Here is a 17,435-nt window from a genome sequence, read left to right on the forward strand (position 1 = left end):
AAATAATACACAGAATCCTACAGCAGCTCTTTGGGCAACAAAAACACCGAGAGGAACCAAACTCCTGGGCCACATTTTTATCTCAATTGCATTACTGGAAATCCAAAGTAATTACATGGATTCGAATGGTGTTGCTCTGGATTTGCAGCTTATGGATGTTCTGCACTGGGTCCTGTGAGGGAATCTTGAGAGTTATTTAAGCAAATGGCAACATCAGCTGGAAAACAACTTCAGCAGGGATGAATTGTCAACACAATTGGTTATCAACCCTCTGGTTATCAAATCATGGGGACATGAGTGTTTAAGTGGACCCTCCTCTGTCCATATTCAGAGGCCTGAGCAGGATACGTTATAAATGTTGAGAATCTGTCATTTCCACATGAGAGCTTTGTGGAACTCAGAACTTCCTGAAGTGCCATCAAGCTCAGGTACATTTTTTGCTTTGTATTTCAGAGCTGGGTAAACAGTGGGAAAGTGTTCCATGAGTATTCATTTGGATCCTGGCTCAGGCACACTTCTGTCCCTGAGAAAACAAGGTTTGAGGAGTGTTCTTGGATCCCACAGCTCAGCACCAGAGACAAACAAACTGTTTGGAGAGCAGAAGTAGTGCTCCCACGCTCATTAGAAATGCCCATGTCACTTTAAATAAGGCTTTTTCTCTGAATTTTTTAAATTTGTATGGAAACCTCAAACCAGGCCAATCTCTCTCCCTCTCTCAGTCCATGCAGAGATTCCCACTTCAAATCTCATCCTTCACCTGGACATGGATGGATCCAAAGGGCAGAGTTAAGACACAACATTGTCACACGTGATGAGACTGAACACATCTGGAGATGATTCCTCAGGTTTATTTCTTGGAAACTTTTCCTTAGGTCATTTTTAAGGGCTGTGTTTAACCCAAAGAGAACAAGAACGTCACCAGCCAATGACCATCATGTTCCTTTTACCTTGACCTCTTTCTATTTTATCCTGTCCTCCCCATAACTAATGTCCCAGTTAAACTGAACTCCTTGAGAGCTTCCTGAAGAGAAGGAATTCCATCCTGCTCCCTGTAACTCCTGTGTCCACTTAAACCACCATCATTAAGGTCATTATCACGTTTTCACACCTGACATTTAATGCGCTTGTGACACTTCCAGAATGCTGTAACAGATGCACAATCAAGATCAAGAAATTCAAAAGCCAGGACTTGAAGCTCTTCAGAAAGATCCCAGATACCACTGAAACTATGTGAGAGAACGTTTCCAGGCTGATGGGAAGGGATTTAACCTCTGTGCTGCCATCAGGGCACATCCCACTATTTTTCCTTTGCGCTGGGATGACCCAGGGGCCACAGGAGAGCTGTGCCCAGCTGGAGGCCAGGTCACACAGGGCAGGACCCCTCAAACAACAGCTCAGCCCTTTAAATCTTCATTTTCTGAAGCAATATGGGGATCTGCCCTGGAGATTGAGAATTCATCTGGCTGAGGACATGAAAATGGGATGTCTACACAAATCCAGCGTGTTTTTACATTAATGGCAGGCTGAACAGGGCAAGCCACACAAAGCAGGAAATGTTTTATTTACAACCCACTCTTGGAGTCAAATCCATTTGATATTTACATTAGTTTATTACAGGGCAATTTCTAGCATTAGTTTAAATGTCCAATATAAACTTCACATTCCCAGTGCAATAAAGCAAACGGCTCTTTCGGTGACCCCTGTGACCTCCCAGATGAAAAAATTATTGCAAAATACAAAGTCTGGTTTCATCCTGCTGTTCCTGGTCCTAAATCCAAATTCAGGATCAGCTGCATTTGCAACAGTCAGAGGGTCAAGTGAAATGCCTGGCCTTTATCAAGTGAAGACAATAAATGCAGAATTGAAAGTTATAACAAAAAATAAAAATCTTGTCTTCCTCAGCATTAATTAAAATAAGCACCATGCGCTGCATTCCTGGAACAGGAAGAGTAGCAGGATGCACTCAGCATGGGACTGTGGCACTTCTCTGCCTCAGGGAATGTCCATCTCCACAAGTGTCCAAGGCCAGGTTGGACAGGGCTTGGAGAAACCTGGGATAGTGGGAGGTGTCCCTGCCCATGGCAGGGAGTGGAATGAAATGGACTTTAAAGAATCCACCACCACCCTGGGAAGCTCCTGCCAACATCTAATCACCTTTCTTGTGGAGAAATTCTTCCTGATGCCCAAATTAACCCTCTCCTGGCACAGCTTGAGGCTGTTCCCTCTCCTCCTGTCCCTGTTCCCTGGGAGCAGAGCCCGACCCCCCCGGCTGTCCCCTCCTGTCAGGGAGTTGTGCAGAGCCAGAAGGGCCCCCTGAGCCTCCTTTTCTCCAGGCTGAGCCCCTTTCCCAGCTCCCTCAGCCTCTCCTGGTGCTCCAGCCCCTTCCCCAGCTCCGTTCCCTGCCCTGGACACGCTCCAGCTCCTCAATGTTTCATTTTGAGGGTCCCAGAGCTGTCCCCAGCACTGGAGGTGTCCCAGCAGTGCCAGCACAGGGGACAGGCACTGCCCTGCTCCTGCTGCCACCCCAGAGCTGGCACAGCCCAGTGCCATTATTGCCTTCTTGCCCACCTGGGCACATCTGGCTCGTGTCACCAGCACCCCCAGGACCTTTCCCAGCCCCTCTGTCCCAGCCTGGAGCTGCAGGGGGCTGTTGTCACCAAGTCATCAGTGCCATCATTCCCCAGCACGCCCTGTGCCCAGCCATCACCAGCTCTTAACCCAGCCCAGAGGGAACCTGCCCAGACCTGGGCTGCTGGATTTTCCAGGAATTAGCCGTGGGAGATGCTGTCAAAGGCTCTGCTGAAGTCCAGGTAGACACATCCACAAGTTCACCCTAAGTTCATGCCATTAATGCTTTTATCTTGCTGCCACTGTCATCAAGAAATAGATTAGGATTAGTTTTGAGAGATTCTCCCGCTGTGAGGTGCCTGAATTTTATTGGAGTGGCAAAGTCAAATTTTCTGCAGTTACAGTAACATGAAAAGAGTTCACAACTGCTCACACAAAACCTCCTCACCCGTAGCCAAATGCAGCTTTCTCCAAGAGGGATGAACATACAAAGAGTATCTCTGTGGCACAGAAAAGTGATTACAAACCAAAGAATGGCTCAGCTTATCAGATCAGCTTTGCTTGTCTCCACAAGAGCCACCACCATCAATCAGGAATCAAGTCGTTGCCATTCACAGCAGAGTGAAGCAGAGATAATTTGACACATAAAGCTCTGAATTAGATGTAATTTGAAGAGGAGTAAGCAGGTGTTATTTTTTTTTATTGACTATTGTATTGCTTTAATAAAAACAATCTCATTTTAAAAGAGCTATTTAACTTCTCCCAGCCAAAAAAATCACATGAAAAACCATCTCCCAGGAAAAGCTCGTTCTGAATTCACACAGCACGTCAGATAAAGACACAGATGAAGGTTGTGAATTCCACCACCAGGCATTCCTTCATGGAATTAACAACTCAGAACTGCAGATCCCAGAGGTCTGTAAACAGCCCATCCTCCAGCTTTGACAAATACAATCCTGACAACTTCACCTCCTTGCAGGTTGCTACTCCAAAGCTCATTGCTTTGGGAACGCTTTTGGAAAGTCCAGATTTTCAATCTCTTTTCCCTAATACCAAATGTAAATGTCTTTTTTTTGCACCTGAGGGTTTTGCTGTTCCCACATCATGTCACAGGAAGCTGATGGAAGTGTCTGCTAAAGTTCTGTGCTGCAGGGATTGTTCCATCGGCTGCTGGCCAGTGCTAATTCATTGTGTGCCTTATTCCAAGGAATGCATCCAGCCAAAACCTCTGCTCTGGAGCCAGGCTGGGTGTTTGAGGTATTCACCTGGAGAAGAGAAGGATCCAGGGAGAGCTCAGAGTCCCTTCCAGAGCCTAAAGGGGCTCCAGGAGAGCTGGAGAGGGACTGGGGACAAGGGATGGAGGGACAGGACACAGGGAATGGCTTCCCACTGCCAGAGGGCAGGGATGGATGGGATATTGGGAAGGAATTGTTGGCTGTGAGGGTGGTGAGGCCCTGGCACAGGGTGCCCAGAGAAGCTGTGGCTGCCCCTGGATCCCTGGAAGTGTGCAAGGCCAGGCTGGATGGGGCTTGGAGCCACAGGGACAGTGGAAGGTGTCCATGCCCATGGCAGGGGGTGGCACTGGATGATCTTTAAGGTCCCTTCTAATCCAAACCATTCTGTGATTCCAGGAAGGGAAGGCACTCATTGTATTCTTGGAGCCTTAAAACCCACTGCTAGTGCTTGACAAAACAACTACAAGGTCTGATTCTGAAAAAAAAAAAAGAATACAAACTTCTTCCCACCCTGATTTCACTCTCTGGATTACAATTGCCTTGATAATTCATTTGAAAACCAAACCCAGCCAAGCAACTGTCTTGAAAATTGAGTAACCTCAGGTTCACTTGTATTTAAAAACATCAGCTTCAGGCAAAACTGCTCATTCACAGTGATTTCACCAAGGCCTGGCCCTCATTTGGTGTTTTTTCTGATTACTCTTCCACTGTGTCACCGTTTAGCAGCAGCACTATTGCATTACAGTCTCTGTCACCAGTAGCTGACTCTGACTCCTGCACTCAGCTCCCTCAGCAGCTCCAGCTCCCTGGCTCGCTGTGAGTTCAGCGCTCTTCTGCCACTCCTCAGCTCTCAAAGCAGCTGCAGGAACCAGCAGCAAGTTCCACAACTTAAAATAGATGTGACCTCGCAGGATACCTGGGCTCGAGGCACACCGAGGGTCTCACCCACAGCCTGGTAATAAATCTGATTATTGTCGTTTAAAATTGAATCCCAGCATCACTGAGGTTGGAAAAGCACTATGAGATCGTCGAATCCAAGCATCCCCCAGCACTGCCAAGGCCACCACTGATCCATGTCCCCAGCTGCCACATCCACAGGGCTTTTAAATCCCTCCAGGAATGGTGAATCCGCCTGGGATTTCCACCTGGGAAACCCATTCCAATGCTTGACCATCCTTTCTGTGAAGAATTTTTCCCTAATATTCAATCTACACCACAACTTGGCACAGCTTGAGGCCGTTCCCTCTCCTCCTGTCCCTGTTCCCCCCCGGCTGTCCCCTCCTGTCAGGGAGTTGTGCAGAGCCAGAAGGGCCCCCTGAGCCTCCTTTTCTCCAGGCTGAGCCCCTTTCCCAGCTCCCTCAGCCTCTCCTGGTGCTCCAGCCACTTCCCCAGCTCCGTTCCCTGCCCTGGACACCACGAGGCACTTGGGAAAAAACCCAAACCTCATCTAGCAAACCCATCATTTTCTGGTTGAAAGCCATTTTTAGGGCTCTTTCAGGCCCTCAGCTCAAAGCACATCTAAGAGCACATGCACAATTATTCAGTGAACAAAAAGATAAATGACATTTTGATTTTATTTTTCTTCCTTTAGAGGGCCAAAAAAACGCTGGAGTGCACACTGCAGTTATTGTCATGTTTGTTAGTCCTTCCTCCCTGGCTGCAGGCACCACTGCTTATCAAGGAAAAATTGTGCCATTCCCACATTTTTATCCATGATTATCTGGCATGTGTCACTGCCAGAAAAGCTTGATATTTATTTTAAATTGCTGCAATAATAAGGAAAGTGGCTGTATTACATTTACATTAAAATAATGGAATGCACAGCATTTAATATGAAAAGGGATTCCTGAACAAATTGTTTGCTCAGTGTGTTTCCCACACAACCATTCCACTGCTCCTGCAATACCCCAGTAGATAATATTGGAGATATTGTTGTTAATAATACATGGGAAACACACATCCCTAAGGAATTTCAGTGCATATCTCCTGGGTTTCCTTAGCTGGCAACACCGTCCCTTCCTTCCCCACTTCAGTGCAAAAACAAACTCTACATGTGCTCACTTACAGTTGTGCCTAATTATATAAATGTACTAATTACACACACTTTTCAAAGTAGGTAAATTTTAAATGGTGCCATTAAGGAAATCTATTTGATGATGGAAATTTCTGTAATATCATATTGCAATCTCACACATGGCAATTTTGCTCTCATGTCAGTATTTATTTAATGACAAATAACAGCAGAGGATAATAGAGTTGAGAAAGCAAATTAAAGCTGTAAGATTTGCAGGGTGATGTTGGTCAGCAGATGCTAAATGAAAGTAATAAAAGGAATTTGGAAAAGCAGTGGATCTAAGGTAAATAATGAGTAAAAAGAAGTTTTGTATGATAAGTATTTTCCAAATCCACCAGATAAAAACCTGCAAGACTGATTTAGCCCCACCAGAAAAAAAACTTAAGTCATTGAGCACTTCATCTACACACACAGTTATCAGATCTGGAAATCACTTACCTGCTGTTCTGAGCACCTCTTTGCACCCAAAATAATTCCAATTGCAAGAAGGAACCAACCCTAGGAGCTCACCCAGTCATACCCACACTGGTAAAAAAAACCTGCTGCCTTTTGGGATCTTCTGGCTGATGTATAAAGATTTTTTTTTTTACTTTTAACATCAAATAAACACCAAAACTCCTGGTTCTTTAACGTAACACCAGTGAGGAGACTTTAAATATAATGAACACTGGTTTTCTTTTAGGACTACTTAAGTTGACTGCACTGACGTCCCAGGTGAGTGGGTTTTTTTTCATGTACATTTTAATAATTTAATATTTTTCTGCTGCAGAATCTGTATTTTGCATCGACAAGAACACTGGGCTGCACCATAGTGCAACAACACTGCAGGATACTAATCCCTCTGCCTTTACTTAAATAGTAATGTAGCAGGGAAGGCACAGAATCCATCTTCCCCAGAAAACAGGGAAAAATCCTTTGAAAGGAAGGGTCAATGTTCTCTCACACAAATCCTTGTGTCACAAAAAATACTCTCATTAAGTCACAGGCTGTCACATCTCATCCAGGATATTTATGGAAAGGCTTGATAGAAGCATCTCACAAGCATCAGGTGGGTGATCCTGAGTTATCCAGCTCAATTATTGATCAGCAATGTTCAGGAACTCCTGGATCTGGGATTTTGGGTACTCCTTTCAGGGTTTGGGGTCCAGAGAAGCTTGAATAGCTTAAAGACCACAGATTTGTATTCTGGTGAGCCCACACTAAATAAACCTGTAGAAGAGACTCAAAATATCTCTGCATAAGGAGCTATTTTTCTTTCTGCATGGTTATAAAATGACTCGCACAAAAAGCGATCCTAAAAGTTGGAATTTAAAGCAACTCTGATGCAAGTTGGGCATTGGACTGAGGAGAGTGCACAGCACAAGGAGTGATTTTGTGTTAATTGGTGACTTCTTCGACCCTGTGCCCGCAGGTGAAGCAATTCCACCCCCTGCCCAGTGTTACCTTCTGGTATTCTTCCTTGGATCTCAGGGCAGCTTCCATCTGCTCCTGGGAGAAGGTGTAGATGGCCGAGCGATACTGAGTGCCGACATCGTTCCCCTGCCTCATCCCTGGGGGGACAGAACACAGGGGATCAGCTTCCCTCCCTCCCTGGGTGCTGGGAGGACCCCAAAACACCCGCATTTCACAGAATTCCAGGATGGGTTGGGGTGGGAGGGACCTTTAAGCTCATCACATTCCATGGGACAACTGCCATGCGACACCTCCCGCTAAATTCAGGATGTTACAGCTGGATTAGCACAGTTTCTTCCATGCACAATCAACAGGTAGTGCTAGGAAGTCCAAGTCTTTGGTTAAAGAGTCCTGAAGGTATTCAATGCTGATATTTCCCTTTAAATATCCTTTTAAAATTCCTTTTAAACAAAAATGGGCATTTTACGGTTTTGTTCCATCACAAAACAGTAAAACAGAGATGCCAAACCTTAAATAATTAATCTGCAGTAACTGAAATCAAGGCACTCTTAAGAAAAAAACAAAACTGATTTTGAACCATGTAAATGGTTACCAAAAAAAAAGTTGATTTTATCAAGTGCTTATAATTATTTTTTTGGTGCTGTGGGAGTACAGCTTAATGGGAGAAAGGTACAAAATACTTTTGGAGAAAAATAGTTATTTTTGGGACAGGCTGCCCAGAGAGCTTGTGGACTCCCCACCCCTGGAGGTGTTCAAGGCCAGGCTGGATGGGCAATTTTGGCACCAGGATTTTGTGATATTTCTGCTGGTATATGTAACCCCTTCAAAAGACTTGATGTATGAAGTTGTGGAGTTTCTTAAGCAGAGTCCTCCCAAAAAGCTGCAATTCAAGACAAATTGGAAATCATCAGGACTGGTGTCATGATTGCCACCAGGCTGCAAAAGCCCCTCTGATGGTTCCCATCAACTCTCAGGAGTGTGGAGATGAAATGGAAAAAGGAAATGATGTCCTGATACCCCCCTGGAAAAGGGAGTGGAGAAAGTATTTTTCTCCGGTATTACTGGAGGGAAAAGATGCCCTCAACTCACTACTCCTCATTAAATCATGAATTTATCCCTCTTGGACCCCCCCAAGGCAACAAAAAAAAATAATTTAAAGGGAAATAATATAAACAAACAAAAACTGCCTGAAATATTTATGAACAGCAAGACACAAAAATATTTTAAAATATGTATTAGGATAACTGCACTCAATGACCAACAGCTACATGAAAGAATCTGATTCCAGAACATCTGACGGAGTTTTCTGATGATGTGGGTAATTTTTTTGGCTGTTAAAATGCATTATTACAATAAAAAACAACAGCAAGCTTCTTCATCAATACTTAAGAGTGTCAAGTGCCACCAAGGGAGATTTTGTTCAGTCCTTTGGAAGTTCTTCCAGGGTGAGAGGGAGCTCTGGAAAAGCCAGTTTGGGACAAAATGAGGACAGACCAGGAAAGCTTTAGTTTGGCCAGGATTTGTTAATGCTGATTGATGTTTGAGCTTAAGCATTAACATTCTACAAATCTATTTATTGCTTAACAAACTGTTTAACAACCACATAGGGAGGAGATTACGAAAAGCTCTCTAAATGGAGGGGCACTACAGAGGGTGTTGGTTTCCAGCATGAATTTAGGAGTTTAAGTTTGGTGTGAGCTCACGTGCCCAGTGCTCTGAGTGAAAAAATCAGATTATTTAGTATCTGCATGTGCCAACGTGACACAGAATCAGGGAGCCAGTCAGATTAATTAATTTATTGAAAAGAAGGTTAAGAGGAGAAATTACTCTAAATTAAAAATATATTTCTAGAGAAAAGCAAAACAAAAAGAAAAGCACCAGAGAAATGAGGCTCTTCAGTCTTGACAAAGTTGTTTAACTTGGAAGGGCAATTGAAAGGCAAAGTATCCAAAATCCAGGTGGGAAATAAGACAACAACCAAGCAACAAAGAGCATTTATCTCTTGAGCAATAACCTAAAGCCACATTCCATTCCTGAGGGCTTCACTTTAAGGAAATACATTTTCATAGAATCATAGAATCATGAAACAGTTCGGGTTGCAAGGGACCCTAAAGATCACCCAGTCCCACCCCTGCCCTGGGCAGGGACACCTCCCACTATCCCAGGTTGCTCCAAGCCCTGTCCAACCTGGCCTTGGACATTTCCAGGGGGGATCCAGGGGCAGCCACAGCTTCTCTGGGCAGCCTGTTCCTTTTTTCAGACAGAAGCAATTTCAAAACAAAACAACTTCTGCTTGGCTCTTTGAAAATCCACAGTGCATCTGTGATTAAACTCTTAACTCGGAGAAGGAACAATTCCTACAGAACGTCAGCTGAACATCTTCAGAGCAACTGGATTTTTTTGTGAAAGGCTGGCTGTGTCTCTAACTCTTCTGTGAGATGTCTCAAAGCCATTCTCTGTGCAAAACCAGACAGTTTATGGGTAGTTTTTTAGCATAGCTCCAGGAGATCAATTTTTTCCTCAAGGATAATAGGGAAATCTGTCAGTAGGACCTGAACTTTCCTTTTATTCAGGGCTGTGATGATAAAGACTTTACTTTTTGAAGCTGGTAGGAAAATCTATTAACCCTGAGGAATCAGAGAATCACTGAGGGTGGAAAAGGCCTCTGAGATCATCAAATCCAACCATCCCCCAGCTCTGCCAAGGCCACCACTGACCCATGTCCCCAAGTGCCACATCCACGTGGCTTTCAAATCCCCCCAGGGATGGGGACTCCAGCACTGCCCTGGGCAGCCGTGCCAGGGCTGGACAACACTTTCCATGTAGGAACTAAAAATTGTTGCTAAAATCCTTATTCTGTTTCCATTCTACAAAGAATGTTTAAAAATGAAGAAGTGGGCTCTGTATTTTAGTCAACTCCCCTTTCGCTGAAGTTCAGAATCCTGACTCAGAATCCTGGTGTTTGTAGCTGAGGGGACGGAGGAGTGAAGAAGCCCCAGACAATGTGGCAGGATGCTAATTCAGGCTTCCTAATGAATTCAGAGCCAGAACAAATCAAAGAAGAGCTGCATTTAAAATAATTAAAAAAAAAAAAAAAAAAGAAAAGGGTTGGGGAATCCACCACTGCCCTGGAAAGCCCTTCCCATGAAGGAATTGCTCTTATCCAAATCTACTTCAGTAATATCAGTGGGGCAAGACAGAGATGGGAAAAGACAAATCTTGTGTCCTTGACCAGGTGATCAGGAACACATCCAGCAGGAACAGGAACAACCAGACCTCCAAGGTAACAGCCTGGCACTCACTGGGGAGGCCTGAAACAAAGAAAATTGGCTGATCTGCTGGGAACAGCCAGAAAACCTTTTGTCAAAGAGTTGCTTTGATAAAGAGGCTGATTTTAGAACAGAGAGAAAAGCAGAGAATTTTCACCTCTCTGGCAAAAGACAAAAATATGTGGGGTTTGGATACGGTTGTGTGGTGCCAAAGTGTAAAAAAGTCCAAAATCCAACAGCCCAGGCTCTGTGTGAGCACTGGGCTGTTGTTTAAAGCTCTTGTCTCCAGAGAATCAGGGTAGATGAGGGCATCTGGAGCTTAAAATGTGTTCAGATGTCGGGCATGGATCATATTCAGGAATTTCCCTCTGGCTGAGCAAAGCACCTCAGCAGAGCTTAGCCCTGAACACTCAGGAGAACACAGAATGTCCTCACTGTGCCAGCAGAGCCCAGAGCACCAATTAACCACAGAAAGCCCCTCAGGAGCTGAGCTCTGCTTCATATGAAATGGAAATTCGTGGTGAGAGGATGGTGGCTGGAGAGAACAGGGAGCTGTGATGGGCTCCCAGATCCTGTCAAAGGAACCATTCCCAGCCTGAGACTGCCATGAAGTATAAACACACTGCCACTGGGAAAGCTGCTCTTTGCCAAGGTGTAGATAACAGGCAAAGAAATGGCCCTAAAGATCCCTTTCTTACCAACACTTTGGTATCTTCTGATGCGCCTGGCTAGGAATGACTTAGTTTCGATCTTCCTCATATTCTTTGGCATCAAAGCAATAAATGCTGTCTCTCCTTTGGTTTGAATTACTGGAATATGGACTGAAATATGGAATCCCCATCCCTGGAAGTGTCCAAGGCCAGGATGGACGAGACTTGGAGCAACCTGGGATAGAGGAAGGTGTCTCTGCCCAAGGGCAGGGGGTGGAATGAGGCGATCTTTAAGCTCCCTTCCAGCTCAAACCATTCTGTGATTCTCTGATCAATAAAAAAAAAAACAGATTTCCCAGTACTACTTTTTTTCTTCAGAAACTGCAAACAAGCAGACTTGTTTCCAAAAAGCCAATGTTTAATACATTACCTACAGAAAGCTAAAGCAAAAGACACTTTATTTTATTGGCCAAATCAAGGAATTCTTTCAAAGACTCAACCCTCTAATGACTTGAAAGTAACACTTATACACCATTCCTTATCTTCCCTCCATTTAAAAATAATAAAAAAAATGTAATGGCATCATCCGTCAACTTGGCTATTCTCAGAGGATCCCAGGCATAATGGAGATAAATGGCTGAGGTCTTTTCGACTCTTCTCTGCCATCCAGTGAAATTTTAAAGGGCAGTTCATAGCTCTTATTTTTATCATAATTTTTCCCATGATTTATAGACTTTTCTGCAGCTGTCACTTATTTTCTTATACCTGCAGCAACCTAAGGTACGGATTGGTCATTTTCTTCTCCCCAATCAATCCTTGCTGAGTTAAGACTAATAAAACTCCTTCTTCCAGCTCATCATATCATTATTTAGTAAAAATCAATTGCACCATGTCACCCTGGCTTGATGTCATCACTCACTCTAATGATTACATCCATACAGCTTAAAAGTTGCCAGGGGAAAGTAAAACTCTTTATGACACATGATTAAAGGAGAAAAATGTTAATAGGAAAGAATTTCGTTACAGTGCTGTGCATTGAGAGTTCTGGATGATTTTCAAGGTGCTGCTGTGCAGGAAGTATAAATTAAATAGAAAAGAGTTTGTTCAGGAGGTTTAAAAGAATTAATGAGCTTGTACATAATAAAGGAAAGTTTTACACTGTCAACAAGGTTTAGAAAGTTTTCAGTACTCATAGTTCTAAGTGTCAAGGAAGAAACTCTGGTTTGGTCTTCTTTTGGCACTAAAAAATCTTTGAGGTCTTTTCCAACCCAAACCATTCTGTGATTCACATACCAGAAGCAATACTGCTCCTTTATCACTACAAATATTTTAGACATATTTTTTTAAACTAGAAATTCACAAGGAAGACTTGGTTTAGAAGAAAAGTTCCCTGTATATTCATTATTTTTTAATTCCCTCAGATATAACAATCTATAAATTCATTTTTGAATGTTCTTTGACCTTTGAAGGAAGTGCACCATCAACCTGAGCCCAGGAAAAAAAACTCTCAAAGGTTTGTTTTGGATAAGTGTAACAAAGCTCAAGTATTAACTCAAGTATCACTGCCAGGCAAAAGTGTTAATCCATTTCTACTTATTAATTGAAAATTCATATTTACCAGTAGTGCACAGAACAGATGAATAGAACAGTGAATTATGTACATAAATCATCCTTAATGGCACTAACTTTATTGTAGGGGACTTTAATCAAACTTGACTTCACTTTAATCAAAAGTTAAATGATTTGGTTTAGGCAGGATTTTAGACATTTTCTGCCATAAATAGGCATTAGGCTTTTTCAGAGGTACTTTCTCTTCAAGATCTGTCTGAGAGCTGGATGAACCTCAACCTGCTGGAGAAACTCCAGAGGAAGCCACAAAGATGCTCTAAAGGCTGGAGCCCCTCTGGAGCCAGGCTGGGAGAGCTGGGGGTGCTCACCTGGAGAAGAGAAGGATCCAGGGAGAGCTCAGAGCCCCTTCCAGGGCCTAAAGGGGCTCCAGGAGAGCTGGAGAGGGACTGGGGACAAGGGATGGAGGGACAGGACACAGGGAATGGCTTCCCACTGCCAGAGGGCAGGGATAGATGGGATATTGGGAAGAAATCGTTCCCTGTGAGGGTGCTGAGGCCCTGGCACAGGGTGCCCAGAGCAGCTGTGGCTGTCCCTGGATCCCTGGAAGTGTCCAAGGCCAGGTTGGATGGGGCTTGGAGCAACCTGGGATAGTGGGAGGTGTCCCTGCCCATGGCAGGGGATGGAATGAGATCATTTTTAAGGTCCCTTCCAACTCAGACAATTCCATGATTCTATGAACACGGGAAGGGAATGAAATTTTTATCAACATTTACTGGTGAAGCTGGAACTGAGCTTTGGTTTAGGCAACCAAAACTGACCAAAGATCGATGCTTCATTTGAATCAACTGGCTTGACAACACCCATGGGAGCTCAGCCCCTCTACACCCATGGAAACATCTAAATTTAGGTGGATTTAGCTCAGCCTTTATCCCTCCTGGCTGTGCTGGAGAAACAAGCCTGCCTGGAGATCTTGATAGCCTTCAATCCCAAATAAAATGCTGGGATGTGTGGAAAAGACTAGAGGGCATGACAGAGGACAGAAATGAGCTCCACATTTTCTAACTGCTGGAAAACAGGAATAATTCCCAAAAACATCTGTCATGGCAAAGGCATTTCTGTTTGGGCCTCGGAATCGGGCCCTCATTGATGATTTTCTTCAGGAATTAACTTTGCTGTGATGTTACCAAAAGCTGAACAACTGATGATGGGGAAAAATATGATTAAGAAATTCAGGGATTCAGATCAGTTACCGCACGGGCTCAGCTATGGAGCCACACAGATTTGCTGTTGTTTTCTTCATGTGCCTTCTCCTTTCTCTTTGTTTATCTGCTGTTCATTAGTGCCTCGCCTCAATTTAGGCATTTGCCAGCACTACGGATCCAAACCCACTCTGATCCACCAGGTGCTGTTGCAATAGTAATAAAAATAATTAGTGATAATAAAAATAATAGTGTTGTCATTTGCTTTTATCAGCAGATAAGCTCATGGGACACTGCTCACTCAAAACACAGACAAGTGTGCTCTTATAAATATGCACAAGGAAATTGCAGGAAGAGAAAAACAGTCATTCACTGAAAATATTGTTGTTCAGAAGAGAATCAGCTTTGACCTCTTGTACCTAATTATACACGAAAACAAAGATTAAAAGCCTACTAATAATCACCATAAACTATGATTAATGATGCCACGCTTCAGTGCCTCAGATTTCCAGACCCAAGTACAGTAAATTCACTATTATTTGAAGAAGAAAACAATGTTTGGTACCTCTTTGTTTTGACTTCATCTATTGTTTTCCTTGACTAAGGATTAGGAACGATCCATCAAAAAATTCTGCAGAAAAAGACTTTCTAAGGTTGCGCTCTCCTAATTCTACAAACACGTTAAAATTTAGATGTTGTTATTCTCACCACATTCCCGTCGGTTTCATGGATAGAACCATGGCATCATGGAATTGTCTGGGTTGGAAAGGACCTTTAAAGATCATCCCAGAATCACAGAATATTCTGAGTTGGAAGGGACCCACATGATGTTATATTATATATATATAAAATATAACCTCATTCTTCCTTATATCCAGTATAAACCTCACCTCCCTCAGGTGGATTCATGTTTCACACAGTGTCAGAGTTTTAATTTTCAGTAGTTCTGGGGAAATGGTCCACACATCCTTGACAGATGTAAAATAAAGAACCTAAAAGCAGTTGAAAGAGGAGTTCAGAGCCCAGAAGGACTTTTACCCTTGAGCCAGAATTGATTCAGCACCACTCACTTCAAAAAGTGAACCCACCTCAGCAACCACCGCTCTGGTTAATAATCCCCTTCATTAAGAAAGATGCAGGGAAAATATCATCTCCTAAACTGCAAATATAGGTCAGGAAAAGTCTTTTCTAATTTATATGGATAAAAAGAGTCCAACGTACAAATTAGGACACGGCAGCGGAAATTCCTCGGGATGCAAAGCAGCCTAATAACACCTATTTATTTTTAATGCCTGTTTACTCCTGGAGAAACACAAAGAGTGGGAACAACAAAACACAAGATTTCGGTTCAGGAAGGAGATGGTGCTGCGTTCTCAAAGTGCAACTCTGACAAAGAAATTATTATTTTGGAAAAAAAAAAAACAACCACAAACCACAGATATTTTGGAGGTGAGTTTGGGCAGGGGACTAAATTCGTTGCTGGTTGGATGAATCAGCATCAATCAACTGTCCCACCACTGGGATTTCATTGGAAAGAGCAGAAATTAGAAGAAGGCAACAGAAAGGCTCCTATCAAACAACCCAGCTCTACTCTTGAGTGTCCAGCCCTGCAGGAACCACCAGACATTTATCATTATTGTGTCCTGGCACATAGGTTTCCATGGCTTACGTTAATTTATCAACACAGAGCTGTGCTTTATTCGCTTCCTTCAAGGGCCTCCCAGCAATGTCTTTACCACTGATTTAATTAGCATCCTCTTCACTGTATCCTCCAAGTCATTAATGAAAATATTGAGGAGTATTGGACCAAGAATGGCTCCCTGAGGGGCTGGTAATTCTATTTTGAATATATTTAATATGCCTGGTGACAATAGATTTTGTATTTCTACCGTTTTTTGTTACACCTTGTAATAATGCTGAGACCATCAAGGCTCTTAATAACGTTTGAAATACACGACAAAGGCGCTTTAATCTGAGACTCACAAATCTCACTCAAATTATAAAGGGAAGCGTGCTACAAAAATGTAAAGGCAAAACATAAAAATGGTTATATTTTACTGAGAGAGATTATTTTTTTTTTCCCTTTAATCTCCAAATGAAGTTCCAGGCCTGTAGCAGAATACCAAATGTTGGTTTAGGGTGGCTGCAGCGTTTTTTATGTGTACAGCTGTTCTTCCACTGGTATAAGTAGACACATCTGCTCATTAGCAACACAATGTCATTTCTAGTGTCTAATTTTAATTATTTGCAGATGATAGATTCCTTATGCAATGTCTAAAAAAAGTACAGGCCTTCAAAGCTGGGGAGAAATAAATATCCCCTCTGCAAACAAACTGGGTCAGCACAACGAAAAGCAGATATTAATCTGGAGAATTCCTGTATCAGCACCAAGGCTAAATGCCAGCATGTTTGGAAGGTCACAGGGAAGAGAAATGGCTCCTACATTTCTTCTTTATCATGGATACACAAGACATATGGACTGAGAGACGTTCTGAACAAGTCTGGCAGGTGATGAGTTTGTTGTAGGACAGATGGTCCTCAACTGCTGGAAAAACATCAGCCCTGCTTACATTTCCTGCACAAACACAGGCAAGATAAGGACTTGTCCCTGACAGGAAAGAGATGCCTTACAATGACTTTGGTTCTCTGGGTATTCACAAAGGATCAACAAGGCTGGAGAGGAAATTCCAGAAGCCCCTGAGCAGCGGTGGCCACAGGTTTGTCCTTCACCCTGTGGTCAGAGAGTGACCAAAGCTGTGGAGTCCTGGCTTTCTCTCTGCCACTAACTCAAAAATCCAAAGAGAAAGACAGAAGGAATGAAAAATGATGGGATTTCTGGACAACAGGCACTCAGCACAGGGAATTGTAGCTGTACCCGAGTTGTTCCCTGTGGGCTGGGAATGATTGGGTACTTTTGAGGAATGTGGGGAGCAGAACCACCTAAACAAGCATCTGGTTTGGACTGTGCTCAGGAAAGAACAGAGCTGGAGGAGGCAAGTGGATTTTTCATTTCTCCCAAACATGTTTTCACAGAATCACAGAATGGTTTGGGTTCAACAGGACCTTAAAGATTATCTTGTTCCATGTCCTGCCACGGATAGGGTAAACTTCCACTAGACCAGGCTGCTCTAAAAAGAAATTAGTTTGGTTGCCTGCTTGACTTTTGTACAGACCATGAAAGCAAGAAGGAGCCTTTCTTTAAAGCCACCTTGAGCTGGCTGAAATCTCTGACAGACAAAGGACTTCACCCACACACAGGTCAGGAGAATTCCAAGATTAAAGTCCTTTACAGGACTCACATTTGCACCACACCAAACACTCTCCTCTGGTATCAGATTGATTTTTCCAAAGGTCTGGAGAAACAGTTTCTCATACCCCACAAAGAGCAGTCAAACTTCCAGATCTGATCCAATGTGACATGTTCCTCCCCAACCAGGAGCACAGTGGGGCTTGGAATT

General features: G+C 43.3%; 1 protein-coding gene across 2 annotated transcripts in view; it reads right to left on the reverse strand.

The window, feature by feature from the left end:
* Positions 1–17,435, reverse strand: part of MSRA (methionine sulfoxide reductase A) — a 230,865-nt gene that overhangs the window by 73,626 nt on the left and 139,804 nt on the right. The window contains exon 5 of one of the 2 annotated variants that reach the window (XM_005528795.3): positions 7,321–7,427. The exons of the other annotated variant lie outside the window; for it this stretch is intronic. Coding sequence (XP_005528852.1) covers positions 7,321–7,427 — 107 coding nt within the window. The remainder of the gene's footprint in view (positions 1–7,320; positions 7,428–17,435) is intronic. 2 annotated transcript variants of the gene reach the window in all.

Source organism: Pseudopodoces humilis, chromosome 3 (assembly GCF_049639895.1).
Source record: "Pseudopodoces humilis isolate 2021_Gansu_Grassland_sample_001 chromosome 3, ASM4963989v1, whole genome shotgun sequence".
Classification (NCBI taxonomy): Eukaryota; Metazoa; Chordata; class Aves; order Passeriformes; family Paridae; genus Pseudopodoces; species Pseudopodoces humilis.